General features: G+C 34.2%; 1 gene segment (V, D, J or C); it reads left to right on the top strand.

Annotated features, from left to right (window-relative positions):
• The first annotated feature begins 12,207 nt into the window (after positions 1–12,207).
• Positions 12,208–19,777, top strand: part of LOC127546684 (immunoglobulin heavy variable 3-23-like) — a 35,241-nt gene continuing 27,671 nt past the window's right edge. The window contains 2 exon segments of the V gene segment in view: positions 12,208–12,326; positions 12,411–12,617. Of these exon segments, the coding sequence occupies positions 12,281–12,326; positions 12,411–12,617 (253 nt within the window).

Here is a 19,777-nt window from a genome sequence, read left to right as displayed (position 1 = left end):
ATCATTACATCACCATGCTAAGTGATAACTATATGTATACTAGAGAACCATTATCTCATCAATTCCACTGAGTTAACACCTTGTTTCAAGTATACTTCTCCAGAGTTCAGGCTCTCTACATAATTACCCTGTTTTCTCTTTTAATTAAGCCTACTTTACCATAACTTTGTCTAAAATCATATTTCTAGCCTCACCTTTTTTGTATCAGCTGAAGCATAATAAATTTCACTTCAATATTCCATTTGTACTTTATATCTGTCATTTCTAAATGTTTTTTTTCTTGTAAGCAAGAATTGATTCTGATTTTTCTGCTATCAGATTCTGTTTTGGGGTGAATTCATTCCATTCCCATTTAAAATTGTAATTATTATTTGTGATTTTTGCTCATTTTACTTTTTTACTGTTGTTCTTCTCAGTCTCTCTTTATTTTATCCCTATTACCGTATCTTCTTTTAGCTTCTATTCCCTACTCTATTCATCTCTCTGAGTCCCTTTCTTCTTCTCTCTCTCCCTAGCCTCCTAAACTTTACTCTGCATATCCTTATAAAAGCTTCTTCCATACCCTGTCCTGAAGTTCTCTCATCTCTTTAAAAGTTTAGAAGATTTCCCTCCAGATGTACACATTGTTTCCTCTTCAACCCAGATCTGATGAAAGCAAGATTCCAACATTGCCATCCACCCCCCCAACTCCTTCCTCTCTGTCAGCTTTTTATTTCATGAAGTGTACATGTAGTAGATATCTTAAACCCAAAATGTTCAAAATGAAAATTATTAAACCATTTCTCCTTATGCCTATTTTTCTTGTCCATCCTTCTTATTACTGTAGAGGGCACACTCTTATCACTCTAGTGGAGGCCCTCATCTTATGCTTAGGCAATGATAGGTGTGTTTATCTGGCTCAAATATCTTTTCTCACTCCAGTTCAATCTCTATTCAGCCAAAAACTTCCAAAAATACACATTTGACCTTAACACCTCCTCTCTACTCAAAAATCTTCTGTAGTTTCAGAATGAGCAGAACCAATGTCATGAACTATACAATGGCTACAATACTGTAAAGACAAACAATTTTGAAAGACTTAGAAACTGATCAAATTGATGACTAACCCATAATTCCAGAGAGTTTATGACAGCTATAGAATCCACCTGAAATATTATGAAATATTATAGCTGCAGAATATATCTGTTTAGACATAGCTCATGAAGGAATTTGTTTTGCTTAACTATACAAATGTATTATAAGGTTTGTTACAAGACATATTGTCATTAATTGAAAAAATATAATATAGGAAAAAAATGGGTCAAATACAATCTCTCCTGTTTGTCATTTAAAGCTTTTCATAGCATGGTCCATTTCTAACATTCCTGGCTTCTTACATATTACTCAGCTCTATAACCTCTATAGTAAACATACTGCCCTACTTGCTATTTCATACACAAAAAAACTAACTCCTGACGGCCTGTGCATTTCTTATTCCCCATGCCTGGAATGCGTTGTCTCCTAACATTCATTTCTTGTAATTCCTTTAAGAGAAAGTTTCCTTTAAGAAAAAGTTAAAATATTAATTTCTACATAAAGCTTTTCTTAAACTCCCTTGGTACTAGTGCCCACACTCCTCAAAATACTACATACATATACACTCATGGCATATATACACATACATGGTGTCTACCTCATTAAAATGTAACACAAAATCCTTGAAGGTTGAAATTATTTCATTTTTTTCTGTATCTCTACTGCTTTAAAAAGTAACTGACATACTGTAGTAGCTTAATAAATGTTTTATGATGTTAATAAAATTGATGTATTCTCACTTTTTGTCCAGTCGCAAATATAGTTAACCACTTCTTATTGTAGATATTTCTTATGACCCAATTGAGGTCACAAGGGTTAGTCAAATATAAAGAAAGATACTTTCTACTTTATTCTTTATTTTCCCCCTCTATCACTTCACCCCCAAATTCAAATTCTTTATGATCTAGCGATAAATCACTTGCCCTCTGATCCTTCTAATCAATATACAAGCAACATGCCTGTCCCCCTCTCCCCCTGCCCAAGTCCTACAGTTATAGAGAATAATGATGGACTAAAAGAAAGATGGTAGTAGCATTAATTCTTTCAAAAGAAGTGTTATGCACTGGGAAGAGCACTAGAATTTTAACTTTTACTTGGAATGGAAGTAGTGCTCATAGATTCAGTATGAGGTTCTATGAAATAGGCGATATCATCTTAATGTCATTTTCATTTTTGACAGAATTAATAAAGTAGGATATAAAGAATGTTAAGGATATAGACTTTCTACACATTAACAAAGCTTTTGATAAAATATTTCATTGTATTATTGTGAAGAAGTTGGAAAAATATGGATTAGTCAGATAGTTACAAAACTGATTGGTTGACTTGATTCAAAGAGATCAATATCAATGTGGCTAGAAATATCTAGTGAAATGTCTGAAGGATCTTTTCTTTATCCTGTGCTATTTAGCATATTCATCTGTGACTTGATGATGCCAAGCTGGGAGGACTAACTAACAAATTAGATTATAGAGTAAGAACTAGAAGATCTTGATAGGATAGATCACTGGATTATGTGTGATAAGATAAAATTCAAAAAGAATAAACACAATCATATGATTGAAAAAAATAAATTTCACAAGTACAAAAAGAGGAAGCATCATTAAAGAACAGTTTCACTAAGAAACTTGCTAAGAGGGGCACAGGCTGGAGTGGGAACAAGGGGAGGTAGTGAACAGAAAGCTCAATATAAATCAGCAATGTGATTTGGAATCCAAAAAAGTGAATGCAATCTTGGACTACATTAAGAGAAACACAGCTTCTAGAAATAGGAAGGTGATAGTATTCCAAGGTGATCAACAGTGCAGTCAATATCTCTTCTACTGCTTAGAAATCATTTCCCTTGAAAAGTGTCAGTAATAAAGGGTTTTTTTTTTTTAAGTTTTTGCTTTAAAAATCCACTTAATTGGGGCAGCTAAGTGGCACAGTGAATAGAGCACCAGCCTTGAAGTCAGGAGGACCTGAGTTGAAATCTGGCCTCTGACATTTAAGGCTTCCTATCTGTGTGACCCTGGGTAAGTCATTTAACCCCAACTGCCTCAGAGAAAAAAAGTCTACTTAATTTTATTTAATTTTTTTCTAAAAAAGAAAAGAATACCTTCAAGCAACATACATATAGCTTTCAAATGATCATGACAAATAGCAAGAAGAGTTAAGTAATGCTGCATTGGTAGAATTCTGTGAAACATGCAAAATATCCCAATATTTTGCGTCATAAATAATAAAGAAATCCAATAGCAAAAGTTAGGACTCTCCCCATCTGTTTCTGCTCAATAATTGCATAGTAGATTTGGATTATATTTTCCCTCCTGGATATTACCAGGGACTAGCTTTTTCATTAAAGCCACTTTAATATTGATATGTTAATACTTTTTTGAGATTTCAGAAAGATTAATATTCTTTATAGTGGATATGCTCAGGCTGAAATTCCTGCTAACACAGCCTCGTTTCTCCAATTTATTTTATGAATCAATGAGAATATTAATTTCACTCATATTGGTCTTTAAAACCATTCCCTTTGCCATTATTTCTTTCAGAATATTGTGGACTTTGATGACATAAAATAAAATCCATTCACTAATATTTTCTAAGGATGGTCTAATGATTCCATGAATACTTGTGTTAGGTCTAAAAATCCATGTTTGATTTCTGAGGGATCCACAAAGAAAATAAAATACAAAACAACATGATGTCTATAAATCATTTTGTTGTCAGATCCACTTATTAGCATTTCTAGGAAAGATCTCTTTGGTCTGCATCTCACTGGTAAGTCTTATATTGTAAGAAATGAGATTCTAGCAACAACTTTTATTTATCATCTTTTTTCTTTATTTGTAAAAAGTACTAGTCCTTTTTACCTTTGATACATCCCTATTGTTTATAAAATCTTGCAAATTGTTCATAAATACTTTGTATTTCAATAAACCTTATTCTTTTTTCTTGCTTTAAAAAATTGATGAGGTCGGAACTTCCGGTTAAGATGGCGGAGAGGAGGCACACAGCTGCATAAGCTCCACGCTTTCTCTCAATATCCACTTCATTACAAGCCTCTGAATTAATGCTTGACTGAAAAAAAACCCACAAATAGTTACCAAGAGAAGCCATCCTTGAGATTCGTCAAGAAAGGTCTGTCTTTACTGGAGGGCTGGGACGGTTTTAGATCGGGCGCAGGCTGAGGGCAGCGGCAGTGAGAGCACGGGAGCAGACTGGAGAGGGGGTGGGGAGTGATCGCAGCCGTCTCTGCGGGGAGAGCTTCGCTACAGGTTTGGATACTTTGCTCCGGCAGCAAGTCAGTAGCCCAGCAGAGAAGCTAAAAACACCGGGGCTGAAGAATTCAACCCCAAACAGCTGGAGTCTCTCGGGTCCTGGCCGCCCCACCCTTCCTCCCCCCCACAGTGACTCAGCACGCTCTGGGATCTCAGAGCGCATGCGCAACACAGTCCTGCTAGTGCCTCACTGCTACCCCCTGCAGTCTGGAGAGGAAGCTCGATAACATACCCAGCCCCTCCCCCAAAGAAAGACTCCAGTTTTTTCTGTTTTTCTTTGGTAGTTTGTCTCTGATTATTAGACAGAATGAGCAAGAAGCTGAAGAGGACTTTAACCCTTGACAGCTTCTATACAGATAGAGAGCAGACTCTAAATCCTGAGGAGACTAATAACAGACAGTCCCCAGGTGAATCCCCAAAGGAGGAGATCATCTGTTCCTCAGCACAGATGAACCTCATAGAAGTGATTAAAAAGGCTCTCACAAGGGAGCTAGAAGAAAAATGGGGAAAGCAGAGTGAGGCTTGGCAAAAGGAGAGGGAGGCTTGGCAAAAGAGCCTGGAGAAAGTTAAAGAGAGAGTGGATAAAGAAGTAAAATCCTTGAAAAATAGAATTAGTGAACTGGAAACAGAAAACAGCTCTCTAAAAAACAAAATTGGCGAAATGGAAAAAAATTCCACAGAACAAAAGAACTCAATTGGACAATTAGAAAAAGATTTTAAAAAAGTGAGTGAAGAAAATACTTCACTGAAAATCAGAATTGAACAAGTGGAATTGAATGACTCGAGGAGACAAGAAGAATCAGTCAAGCAAATCCAAAAAAATCAAACAATGGAGAAAAATGTGAAATACCTTCTGGGGAAGACAAGAGACCTGGAACACAGATCCAGGAGAGACAATCTGAGAATCATTGGACTTCCAGAAAAACATGATGAAAAAAAGAGCCTGGACACTATTTTCCAGGAAATTATCAAAGAGAACTGCCCAGTAGTCATAGGAACAGAGGAAAAAATAAACATTGAAAGGATTCATCGATCACCCACTGAAAGGGATCCTAAAATCAAAACACCAAGGAATATAGTGGCCAAATGCCAGAACCCTCAGATGAAGGAAAAAATATTGCAAGCGGCCAGAAAAACCCAATTTAAGTATCAAGGAGCCACAATAAGGATCACCCAGGATCTGGCAGCATCCACATTAAAAGATCGAAGGGCCTGGAATATGATATTCCGAAAGGCTAAGGAACTTGGTATGCAACCAAAAATAACTTACCCAGCGAGAATGAGCATCTTTTTCCAGGGAAGAAGATGGACATTCAACGAAGTAAGCGAATTTCATCTATTTCTGATGAAAAAACCAGAACTTAACAAAAAGTTTGATCTACAAATATAGAACTCAAGAGAAATCTAAAAAGGTAAAGATTAATCTTGGGAACTATATTTTGACTATATAGATGTATAAAGATTACATGTATACCTTGTTCTAGAAATTGATGTGGAAAGGACATTGTATCAGAAAAAGGGTAAAGTGGGGGTAGTACATCTCATGAAGAGGCATAGGAAACCTATTATTATATCTGAGAGAAAGAATGGAGGGGGATGAATATAGTGGGCATCTCACTGCCTTCAGAATTGGCTTTAAGTGAAAAATCTTAAGACATATTCAATCTATGGTGAAACTTCTCCCACCTCATTGAAAAGTGAGAAGGGAAAAGTCAAAAGGGAAGGAATAAGCTAAGCGGAAGGGAATACGGGAACTGGGAGGGAAAGGGGTAAGATAGGGGGAGGAACTCTAAGGCGGGGGGAGGGATACTAAAAAGGGAGGGCTGTGAGAAGCAAGTGGTACTCACAAGCTTAATACTGGGAAGGTGGGGGAAGGGGAAAGAAGGGAGAAAAGCATAAACCGGGGTTAACAAGATGGCAAGTAATACAGAATTGGTTATTCTAACCATAAATGTGAATGGGGTAAACTCCCCCATAAAGAGGAAGCGGTTAGCAGAATGGATTAAAAGCCAGAATCCTACAATATGTTGTTTACAGGAAACACACCTGAAGCGGGGAGATACATGCAGGTTAAAGGTAAAAGGTTGGAGCAAAATCTACTATGCTTCAGGTGAAGTCAAAAAAGCAGGGGTAGCCATCCTGATCTCAGATCAAGCTAAAGCAAAAATTGATCTAATTAAAAGAGATAAGGAAGGGCACTATATCTTGCTAAAGGGTAGCATGGATAATGAAGCACTACCTATATTAAACATATATGCACCAAGTGGGGTAGCATCTAAATTCTTAAAAGAGAAACTAAGAGAGCTGCAAGAAGAAATAGACAGTAAAACTATAATAGTGGGAGATCTTAACCTTGCACTCTCAGAATTAGATAAATCAAACCACAAAATAAATAAGAAAGAAGTCAAAGAGGTAAATAGAATACTAGAAAAGTTAGATATGATAGATATCTGGAGAAAATGTAATGGAGACAGAAAGGAATACACTTTCTTTTCAGCAGTTCATGGAACCTATACAAAAATTGACCATATATTAGGACATAAAAACCTCAAACTCAAATGCAGTAAGGCAGAAATCGTAAATGCATCCTTTTCAGACCACGATGCAATGAAAATTACATTCAACAAAAAACCAGGGGGAAGTAGACCAAAAAATAATTGGAAACTAAATAATCTCATACTAAAGAATGATTGGGTGAAACAGCAAATCATAGACATAATTAATAACTTCACCCAAGAAAACAATAATAATGAGACATCATACCAAAATGTATGGGATGCAGCCAAAGCAGTAATAAGAGGAAATTTCATATCTCTAGAGGCCTATTTGTATAAAATAGAGAAAGAGAAGGTCAATGAATTGGGTTTGCAACTAAAAATGCTAGAAAAGGAACAAATTAAAAACCCCCAGTCAAACACTAAACTTGAAATTCTAAAAATAAAAGGTGAGATCAATAAAATTGAAAGTAAAAAAACTATTGAATTGATTAATAAAACTAAGAGTTGGTTCTATGAAAAAACCAACAAAATAGACAAACCCTTAGTAAATCTGATTAAAAAAAGGAAAGAGGAAAATCAAATTGTTAGTCTTAAAAATGAAAAGGGAGAACTCACCACTAACGAAGAGGAAATTAGAGCAATAATTAGGAGTTACTTTGCCCAACTTTATGCCAATAAATTCGACAACTTAAATGAAATAGCAAAATACCTCCAAAAATATAGCTTGCCCAAACTAACAGAGGAAGAAGTAAATATCCTAAACAGTCCCATCTCAGAAAAAGAAATAGAACAAACTATCGATCAACTCCCTAAGAAAAAATCCCCAGGACCAGATGGATTTACATGTGAATTCTACCAAACATTTAAAGAACAATTAACTCCAATGTTATATAAACTATTTGAAAAAATAGGGATTGAAGGAGTCCTACCAAACTCCTTTTATGACACAGACATGGTACTGATACCTAAACCAGGTAGGCTGAAAACAGAGAAAGAAAATTATAGACCAATCTCCCTAATGAATATTGATGCTAAAATCTTAAATAAAATATTAGCAAAAAGATTACAGAAAATTGTCACCAGGATAATACACTATGACCAAGTAGGATTTATACCAGGAATGCAGGGCTGGTTCAATATTAGGAAAACTATTAGCATAATTGACTATATCAATAACCAAACAAACAAAAACCATATGATCATCTCAATAGATGCAGAAAAAGCATTTGATAAAATCCAACATCCATTCCTAATAAAAACACTTGAGAGCATAGGAATAAATGGACTTTTCCTTAAAATAGTCAGGAGCATATATTTAAAACCATCAGTAAGCATCATATGCAATGGGGAAAAACTGGAACCTTTCCCAGTAAGATCTGGAGTGAAGCAAGGTTGCCCACTATCACCATTATTATTTAATATCGTATTAGAAACACTAGCCTCAGCAATAAGAGTCGAGAAAGATATTAAAGGAATTAAAGTAGGCAATGAGGAAACCAAACTATCACTCTTTGCAGATGATATGATGGTATACCTAGAGAACCCCAGAGATTCTGCTTAAAAGCTATTGGAAATAATTCATAATTTTAGCAAAGTAGCTGGATACAAAATAAATCCCCATAAATCCTCAGCATTTTTATACATCACCAACAAAACCCAACAGCAAGAGATACAAAGAGAAATTCCATTCAGAATAACTGTTGATACCATAAAATATTTGGGAATCTATCTACCAAAGGAAAGTCAGGAATTATATGAGCAAAATTATAAAAAAGTCTCCACACAAATAAAGTCAGACTTAAATAATTGGAAAAATATTAAGTGCTCTTGGATTGGCCGAGCGAACATAATAAAGATGACAATACTCCCTAAACTAATCTATTTATTTAGTGCTATACCAAGCAGACTTCCAAGAAAATATTTTATTGATCTAGAAAAAATAACAACAAAATTCATATGGAACAATAAAAAGTCGAGAATCTCAAGGGAATTAATGAAAAAAAAAATCAAATGAAGGTGGCCTGGCTGTACCTGATCTAAAATTATATTATAAAGCAGCAGTCACCAAAACCATTTGGTATTGGCTAAGAAATAGATTAGTGGATCAGTGGAAAAGGCTAGGTTCACAAGACAGAATAGTCAACTATAGCAATCTAGTGTTTGACAAACCCAAAGACCCTAACTTCTGGGAAAAGAATTCATTATTTGATAAAAACTGCTGGGATAATTGGAAATTAGTATGGCAGAAATTAGGCATGGACCCACACTTAACACCATATACCAAGATAAGATCAAAATGGGTTTATGACCTAGGCATAAAGAACGAGATTATAAATAAATTGGAGGAACATAGAATAGTTTATCTCTCAGACTTGTGGAGGAGAAAGAAATTTGTAACCAAAGATGAACTAGAGACCATTACTGATCACAGAATAGAAAATTTCGATTACATCAAATTAAAAAGCCTTTGTACAAATAAAACTAATGCAAACAAGATTAGAAGGGAAGCAACAAACTGGGAAAACATTTTCACAGTTAAAGGTTCTGATAAAGGCCTCATTTCCAAAATATATAGAGAACTGACTCAAATTTATAAGAAATCAAGCCATTCTCCAATTGATAAATGGTCAAAGGATATGAACAGACAATTTTCAGAGGATGAAATTGAAACTATTACCACTCATATGAAAGAGTGTTCCAAATCATTATTGATCAGAGAAATGCAAATTAAGACAACTCTGAGATACCACTACACACCTGTCAGATTGGCTAAGATGACAGGAAAAAATAATGATGAATGTTGGAGGGGATGCGGGAAAACTGGGACACTAATGCATTGTTGGTGGAGTTGTGAATGAATCCAACCATTCTGGAGAGCAATCTGGAATTATGCCCAAAAAATTATCAAATTGTGCATACCCTTTGATCCAGCAGTGTTTCTATTGGGCTTATATCCCAAAGAAATACTAAAGAAGGGAAAGGGACCTGTATATGCCAAAATGTTTGTAGCAGCCCTGTTTGTAGTGGCTAGAAACTGGAAAATGAATGGATGCCCATCAATTGGAGAATGGCTGGGTAAATTGTGGTATATGAATGTTATGGAATATTATTGTTCTGTAAGAAATGACCAGCAGGATGAATACAGAGAGGACTGGCGAGACTTACATGATCTGATGCTAAGTGAAATGAGCAGAACCAGGAGATCATTATACACTTCGACAACGATATTGTATGAGGACGTATTTTGATGGAAGTGGATTTCTTTGACAAAGAGACCTGAGTTTCAATTGATAAATGACGGACAAAAGCAGCTACACCCAAAGAAAGAACACTGGGAAACGAATGTGAACTATCTGCATTTTTGTTTTTCTTCCCGGGTTATTTATACCTTCTGAATCCAATTCTCCCTATGCAACAAGAGAACTGTTCGGTTCTGCAAACATATATTGTATCTAGGATATACTGCAACATATCCAACATATAAAGGACTGCTTGCCATCTAGGGGAGGGGGTGGAGGGAGGGAGGGAAAAAAAATCGGAACAGAAACGAGTGTCAATATAAAGTAATTATTAAATAAAAATTAAATAAAAATAAAAAAATAAAATAAAATGAGGAAAAAAAATTGATGAAGACTTTAGAATTTCATAAAACTTTGAAACTCAGAAAACCATCTTAAGGTAGTTTTGAAGTACTTATGTTTATATATGTATATTAATATGCCCTTTCAAGATTATCAAGATGTCATACATTTGCAATTGTAATTTTAAAATTTGATTTCACTTCAAAAAAGCATCAAATGCTAAGAAAAACAAAACCAAATCAAAACAATGCACAAACACCTATCTGTGACTCATGTCTAGAGAGATTATGTGGACATATCTAATCACATGGACACACATAACTTAAGTAGGTCAGTTACACACACACATACACACACATCTTATACTTATGTTCTTATATTTTCTTACTCTGAATAGTCATATTCTAAATGTCAAAACATTAAAAATTGCAAAATTTGAGTTTAAAAACAGGTAACTGGGGAAATTTGGAATATAATTTGACTTGACATCTTTCAATGAACTGCATTTAAAATAACATGTTTGCAAATTGCTTCAGAACAACTGGGTATAGATAAAAAAATCTTTTTTTTTTTTTAAATTTAGGATGATTAGCCCAAGATAAGGAAAATTTGCCCAAAAAATATTCCAATGTGAGTTGCCATATATTCACAAGCACATATATATATATAAGAACAAATTTAGAAAAATATAACAAAACAATCCCATTTTGCACACATATTCAGGAAAAGAAACATTTACTCAATGTTACAGACATACATGTTAAACAAAAATAAATAATATTTAAACAAAGGGCTTTAATACCAGTTTTTTCACATCATTTAACTTTAGAGAGAATAATAAGTCATAAAAAAGGATAAGGGCCCTAAAATTACAAATCACTCTCCTGGAAGAAGGAGAAAAGAAAGTAGAAGTGAGAAACAATGTACAGCCAGTGCATAAATGTGCATAGCTGGCTAGTCTAGGTAATGAGAAAAGTATATTTCAAATACCTTTCATATTTCAAATATGAAATTCATCACAAAAAAGTCCATAAATCAGGCTATTTAGTCAGTGTCGTTTAGAGTATAAAAGTTTCTCTGTCCCTTCAAATAGGATATGTCCCTCTGAGGATAAGGTGTTTTTTTTTGTTTTTTTTTTTGAGGAGATTTGCAATTTTCTTAATGTGTACTGTGACTTTAGAAGATTAAAATAAGTGATATGAGCTGTTCCTTTCAATGCAGTGAGAGAATGTATCTGGTATTGTGGCTAAATTTTTTAAGTGAAATGTGATCTAATGTAAAGGAAAAGAAAAAGCAGGAAGCAATAGAGTTGCCAAGAATCAGGACAAGAGACTGTGAGAAGAAAGTGATTCATAAAACAGGTTCAATCAGTTGGCCACTGGTAATGGAATATGGTTGAAAAGCTTTGAGAAGTAGCAATGGGAAAAAGGATTGATTAGAAATTTATTAGTACTGTGTGACCATGGGCAAGTCACTTAACCCCAATTGCCTCAGCAAAAAAAGAAAGAAAGAAAGAGAAAAAGAAATTTATTAGTAACACAAAACATATGTGATCCAATTATTGAAATGATATGGAGTGATTACCATTAAATCAAAACCATCAGCTATGTGAGTCTTGGTGTTACTCTTATTGTCCGGGGCTTTAGGACCTGCTCTAGGAGAACTTTCTTGTTGACATTCAAGAAAAAGGATTTCTCACTAGGAGGCAGAAGGTCTTCTTCCCCTTTTTGAATAAAGTAAGACATGCAAATTGGATCCCTCCTCACTGGAATGAAAAGCAACCCCAAACCTGTACTTGCCCAAGGTACAAGCCCAAGTTCTTTGTGTCCTTCTGTGCAAAGGACTAACTTAGAAACTTACCATGAAATTGAAGCTGAACTGGATTTTTCTTTTGACTATTTTCCAAGGTAGTTTGATGGAGAGGGAGGGACAATATGAAGAGGTGACTTAATATGATTATTGATTTTAATGCAATGTCTCTTGTGTTGCAGGTGTCCAGTGTGATGTGCAGCTGGTGGAGTCTGGGGGAGATGTGATTCAGCCTGGGGGTTCTCTGAGACTCTCCTGCAAAGCTTCTGGATTTACCTTCAGTGACTATGGAATGAGCTGGGTCCGCCAGGCTCCAGGGAAAGGACTAGAATGGATTGCAACCATTAGCAGTAGTGGAAGTAGTACATACTATGCAGACTCTGTGAAAGGTCGATTCACAATCTCCAGAGATAACAACAACAATATGTTAAATCTGCAAATGAATTCCCTTAATACTCAGGATACAGCTGTGTATTACTGTGCAAAAGACACAGTGAGGAAAAGAAATGTGAGACTAGACAAAAACTTCCCCTACCAGGAGATGAGATGCCAGTGAGGATAAAAAGGGATTGAGATCTTGATGTACAGAAGAGATTTAGCAACAGATTCAGGAGTGAATCTGAGATATTTCTAATTATGGCCTATGCTTTTTTTTTCTTCTCTCCCGGGAGAAAGCTACTTTTCTAGCAACTAGCTGTCATGTTCAATGCTTCACTCTCATCACCACTCTGACCATAACCCACATTCAACAAGTAGTTATGGCTTGTCAATTCTGCTTTCATTGCATATCTTGTATATTTTCCTTTCTCTCCTTTGGTACGGCAGCCATCCAGAGGTAAGCACATCACACCTACACAATTATCCTCAGTACTCTTTGTACTTCAATTTGTAGTACAAGTTTGTACTAAATTCAGCTATCAAAATTGTCTTCTTATAGACATATCTGACAATTTTCCTAAAATTCCAGAGTGTCTATATTACCTCCAGGATAAAAGATGAAAATATATTAGTCTTTTTTTATCTTATTTCATTGAAACTTCCTTCCTTCCACATTCAGCAATTCACAGACACTAACATCTTTGCAGTTCATTTCACAAAAGATTTCATCTCCCTTCTCTGTGTGCTTTTACTAGCTGGAATTCTTCTCATCCCTCTGTACTGCCCTTTTTGACTTTTTTTTCCCCCAAATCTCACCTAAAATTTTCTGTCATCTGTAGTTTCAATGTCTTTCTGTTGAATATATCCTCTATGTATATTTTTGTACATAATTATTTTCATCTTTTCTCCCTGAATGAGAATGACCTCCTTAAAAACAGGAACTTTTTTTTATCTTTCTTATATATGCAGCGTTTAGCACTATGCCTGCCACATAGCAGGTGTGCTATTGCTTTTTGCTGATTTGATCTTCTGCTCCTTCCTGGAGGAGACTTTCCATTATTGCTAAGATGTGATTTGTTCATGATTTTACAATATGTACTTCATAAGTCATTTTGCTGACATTTTAAAACAGTAAGCATCAATTATTAAGTACTATTGTGGGTTAAATTTAACCAAAAAGTAAACTTAAAACACATTTCTTTAAGCATTTAACTTTCTATTGTCAGGAAATATGAGAGTAAGATGCATCATTATTCTCCGGGATCTCCAGTTAAAGACCCCAAGAAAGAACAACTGCTTTTCTATAGGTTTTTGATGTGTAGAAAACAAAGAACAGAACAGAGTAGGTGATATAATGGGCTTGAGGGAAATTGATTATATAATTGTGGTGTGGGGAACAACATAATTGGTTAGAAGTTGGAAATGGTGGATATTAACAAGTTTTGACATGATTATTGATTGAATCTACTTTCAAAATACAAGAAAATAGTCCAGACTTGCTTGGATACCATCACTGAAAGATAGCTTGGTTGTGTACCTTAAACTATACAAATTCTGTCATCCAGTATACTAACTTTGTATCCTAAATGGATGAAAAAGGGAAAGGGGCAAATGCATAATAATATTTATATCAGCTCTTTTTGTGTCAAAGAATTGAAATTTGAGGTGATGCCCATCAAGTGGAGAATGACTGAACAAGTTGTGGTACATTATTATGATGGAATACTATTGTGCTATGAGAAATGATGAAGAATATGCTTTCATGAAAACAAGAAGCAAACTCCTCTCTACAATATTTAAATCAGTTCGAAACTCTACCAAATGTGCATTAGTGTACCAATTTTCTCATATCCTTGCCAACATTTTTCATTTTCTTTTCTGTAATATTGATCCATGTGATATATGTGAGATGGTACTTCATACAAGCTTTAATTTATATTTCCTTAATCAATAATGATTTAGATCATTTTCAATATGACCATTGATCTTTCTGATTCCAAACTGCCAGTTCATAACTTTGACTTCTTACCAATTGGGGTATTTTATAAATTTGACTCAGTTCAAATGAGAAATGAGGCCTTTACTACAGAGAAACTCCTAAAATTTGGGGACAGTTTTTCTGAGGGGGGCAGGGAAAGAGTGGAGCCAAGATGGCAGAGAGTAGACAGGTCTTTGTCTGAGCTCTTCCTGGCTTTCCTCAAAATCAAGACCATATCAAGCCTTTATACAGATTTTGGAGTGACAGAATCCACAAATATTTGGAGTGTTACAAATTTCCAGCAGAAGAAAAAGGGAAGAAGAAAAGTAAGAACTTCAGGAAATTTTCTGTCTCAATTGGGCAAGGAGGGACACAATACAGGCACAGTGCAGAGTGGACTAGAGCAGAGAGGTCTCCTCATGCCAGGGGAATCTAATGGGACGCTCTTGTATTTTAAAATCAAAAATTTTATTCAGCCTCTCCAATGTCTTAAAAGATTATACTCACTTTTGTTGTGTAAGTGATTCTTGGTTGTAATCCTAGCTTCTTTGCCTCTGAAATATTATATGCTAAGCCCTATTATTCTTCAATGTAAAATATACTAAATCCTGTGTGATCTGGAAGGATACTGCACAATATTTGAATTACTTTTTTTTGGTTGATTGCAATATTGGGGATCTCTCTCTCTCTCATAATAATAGCTCTTTATTTTCAAAATATATACAAAGATAATTTTGAACATTCACCACTGAAAACCTTGTGTTCCAAATTTTTCTCTCTCCTTCTCCCAACCCTTCCCCTAGACATAAAGTAATACAATGTATGTTAAACATATGCAGTTCTTCTATACATATTTCCCCATTTATCATGCTGTACAAGAAAAATCAGATCAAAAGGGAAAAAATGAGAAAGAAAAAAAGTAAGTATACAACAAGAAAGGTGGAAAATAATGTTGTGATCCACATTCAGTCCCCACATTCTTCTTTCTGGATAAAGATGGCTTTCTCCATCACAAGTCTATTGCAACTGGCCTGAATCATCTCATTCTTGAAAAGAACCGTGTCCATCAGAATTCATCATCACATAGTCTTACCATTACTGTGTACATTCTCTTGATTCTACTCACTTTACTTAGCATCACTTCATGTTAGTCTCTCCAGATCTTTCTGAAATCATCCTGCTGATAGTTTCTTATAAAACAATAATATTCCAATACATTCATATACCATAACCTATTTAGTCATTCCCCAACTGATGGGCATCCACTCAGCTTCCAGTTGCTAGCTATTACAAAAAGGGATGCTACCAACATTTTTGCATACATGGATTGAAGAGTGAGTACGTATACTGATGAGTTTTTTTGGGATTAAGGAGCTATGCCCAGCACCAGATTTAGGATAGTCTGACTGTTTCAATTCTGGATTCTAGCATATAGTAGCTGATTAAAGGTACAATCAGCTACTATATAAGGTTTCAAAACAAGGCAGCTTTGAGGATGAGATCCAGGGTTTGCTAAAAACATTTTTATCAGTTTGGAGCAACAGATATCAGAAAGCATCTGGAATATATTTAAAATATAAGCAATATTTCTACATGCTTCTATCATCCAGTATGTAAGACATTTGGGGTAAACACAAAAGTCATGTATTCCTGAGACAACCAAATCATATAATTATATTTATAACCTAAAAATGAAAAGGTTTAAGAATGACATTCTTGACTGTGTCATGGCCCAAAATGCCTCACTGTGAGGTGGGGCACCTTCATCACCAACATTTTGCCTTTCACCACCAGTTTGATTTTGGCAAAGATAACTTCACAGAGGAAGTCATAGATGCAATCTCACATTTGCCCATTGGGGACTTCAATTTTTTATCCCAAACATTTTATCCTGGGATTAACACAAGGAGTATTGTTAGCAAGGCCAGATTTCTTTGACACTATCAAGGGGAAATGACCACTTACCTCCAATAAAAATACCACAAATACCTGTGTGAACTTTGTACTGATTCTAGATAATTAGTATCTACAGGAATTTTGAATATAGTCTAGTATAGTTGCTCAGGCCTTTGTATAAATTCTTCTCCTAATGATATGATTTGAAATGATTCTTTTCTCTGCAGCAGTTCATAAATATTTCCCCCTCTTTTCTCTGAACCTTGTCCATTTCAATTTTTGTGCAATAATAATATTCCATTATTTTAATGTACCATGATTTATTTGGATAACAGGTTTTTACTTTCCTATATAAATGTTAATTAATATACTAATAATTATAATTGCCACTATTATGGTGATGTTCCAATGTACACATAATTTCTTATTGTTCGCTCTATTATGTTCATGTACCACAGTTTGTTAAGCTATGGTTCCATTAATGAACATTCCCTTTGTTTCCAATAATTGTAGCTTTTATTACAAAAGAAACTTCTTTTTATTTTACTTTACTTACCTCATATTTTCCACTTAATGAAACACTGTTTCTCAAATAGAAAGTTTCACAGTTTTTGATTCTCCCTTGTGTAGGTTGTTCCAGCAATCTCTCTATGTTTTTAACAATCAAAAGATTTTTGATGACTGTTTTTTTATCTGAGGTGTGAACGTGCTATTCTTCTTTTATCTATCTTTCTTTTAATGATTTGATATTCTTGATCTTTGGCTTTTCCAGATGAATTTTATTATTATTTTATCAAGGTTTATAGTATATCATCTTGGTAATTTGATTGCATTAAAAGTATATATTAATTTTGAAACTATTACCATTTTTGTTATATTAACAGTTATATTAACAGTCTCATCATGAGAATATTATTTCTTCTATTTATATTAGTATTTATTTCTTTAAAGAGGATTTTGTCTTTGAAATCTATATTTTTTGTGTGGTTTGGTAGGTTGATTCCATGATATTTTATGCATTCTCTAGTTATTTGAAGTAGAAATTTTTTTCCATTATTGCTTTTTTGTTTTTGTTTTTTATTTTACTAGTCAGTATTAGATTTTCTATTTTGGTCCACCTATGTGGAACATGTCCCAAAGTATAGACATGATTACCTTGTCATTTTGTACATCCCATTATACACACACATACACACACACACACACACACACACATTTTTTCCACTTGGAGTAAAAGTAGAACTTGAAAGTAAATTCATTTGTGAATTAGTTGTCGTCAGATTACAAACACTGTTGTTTTGTCTGTTTTTAAGTATAGATTAAATAATTATCAGTCTCTGCTTCTTGTGTGGGAAAATTAGAATTAATTGAAATTCAAGTGGAAAATTAATTGGAATAAATTTCTTAAAGCAAAAAGCTCAGGTGAATGTGTATGTAAAAATGTAAAATTGCTGAGAACAGCTAAGTCATTCACAGTTGACCCATCATGCAATATTGCTGCTACTGTGGACATTTGTCAAAGTTCTGCTTACTTCACTTTGCTACAATTCATGTAAGTCTTCTATTCCCCAAATGGTACTAAATTGTGCATTCCTTTACATCAGCAATACCAGCATTAACTTTGTATCTTAGATTGGTAAAAATAAATAAATAAAAGGTTACTATATGCACAATAATATTTATATTAGCTCTTTTTGTGCTTTTAAAGAATTGGAAATCGAGGTGATATCCATTAAGTGGAAAATGATTTAACACATTGTTGTATATGGATTACCATGCATTACTGTTGTGAGAAATGTATTGTGAGAAATGATGAGGAAGATGCTTGCTGAAAACCTGGAACAAATTTCTTTTTGGATTGTTTTAATCAATTCAAAAGTCTATGACAAGTGTTTTAGTGTGCCAATTTCTCTCATCCTTTCCAATATTTTTTATTTTCCTTTTTGGTAATATTAGCCAATCTTATAAATGTGAGGTTGTATGTTAGAGCAGTTGCTTGTCAATATCTTTGACCTTTTACCAACTGGGGAAAACTTATATTCTTATAAATTTGATTCAGTTCTCTTATATTTGAGAAATGAAGCATTTGTTACAAAAATTTATATAATTTTTGACTCGTTTTCCCTCATCAATAATGATAAAGTTCAGAATTCCAAGCATCATTTTCCTATGTAGAAATGTAGATGGTTCAATAAGGTTATTGAATCCCTTATGATTTTTTTTTCACTTTCACCTTTTTATTATTCTCTTGATCTTTGAAATTGAAAGTCAATTTTTTTTCATCTCTGGTCTTTTGATTGAGAATGCTCAAAAATATTCTAATTCATTAAATATCCATTTCCCCTCTGAAGGTTTATACTCACTTTCCTGAGTAGATGATTCTTGGTTGTAATTTTAGCCTTCTGGAATACCATATTCCAAGTCCTTTAATAATATAGACTCTGCCAAATATAGTGTGATTTGTACTGAGGCTCAATAATCTTTGAATTGCTCTTTTGAATGTTTATAATATTTTTCTTGATCTGCAAGCTCTAGAATTTGTTAATAACATTTTTTGGAGTTTCCATTTTAGTATCTCTTGAAGATGATGGTTGGTGGGTCCTTTCAATTTCTATTTTGCCCTGGCTCTAAGATATCCGAGCAGTCTTCTTTAATAATTTCTAGAAATGATTCTTGGTTTTAAGCCCTTGCTTTTGCCTCTTATAAAATATACATTTCACTATGTGCTCATTTTTATTATAAGGGTTCTCAAATCTTCTATGGACTTGCGATGATTCCTTAGTAATGAAAGCTTATTTTCTGACTATAATTGCATTTTTGTTTTGATTAACCTCCAAAGTTGTCATAATTTTCATTTTGACAGTATCTTTCAGAAATGGCCCAGTGACTTATTTCAATTTTAGCTTTGCCCTCTTCTTCTAATAGGTCTAACAAGTTAGTATACAATGTCTAGAAATATGATGTCCATTAATCAGTTTTAACATGGATTTGGAAAGTCACATACAATTAATATGGAGTAGGGAATAAAGGAGAAATATAAGATTATAAGTTCTCTTAAAATTATAAAATCTACCAGTATTTATTATATGAAAAAAAGGAGACCTAAATATATATTAAGAGCAGGGAAGGAAATAGCAAATGAGCAGAGAATAAAAAATAAGAATTGAAGAAAAAAACAATGGTGGGAGCAATTCAGGAGCAAACAAGTCAGTATATTTGGCAACCTGTACCTAGAGAAGGTGGGCAATGTTAAAAAGTGAAAGATAGAATGAGCATATAATATCAAAGCATTTTAAA

Source organism: Antechinus flavipes, chromosome 2 (genome assembly GCF_016432865.1).
Source record: "Antechinus flavipes isolate AdamAnt ecotype Samford, QLD, Australia chromosome 2, AdamAnt_v2, whole genome shotgun sequence".
NCBI lineage: Eukaryota > Metazoa > Chordata > Mammalia > Dasyuromorphia > Dasyuridae > Antechinus > Antechinus flavipes.
The sequence above is the reverse complement of the archived record's forward strand: the minus strand, read 5'-3'. Positions and strand labels throughout refer to the sequence as shown.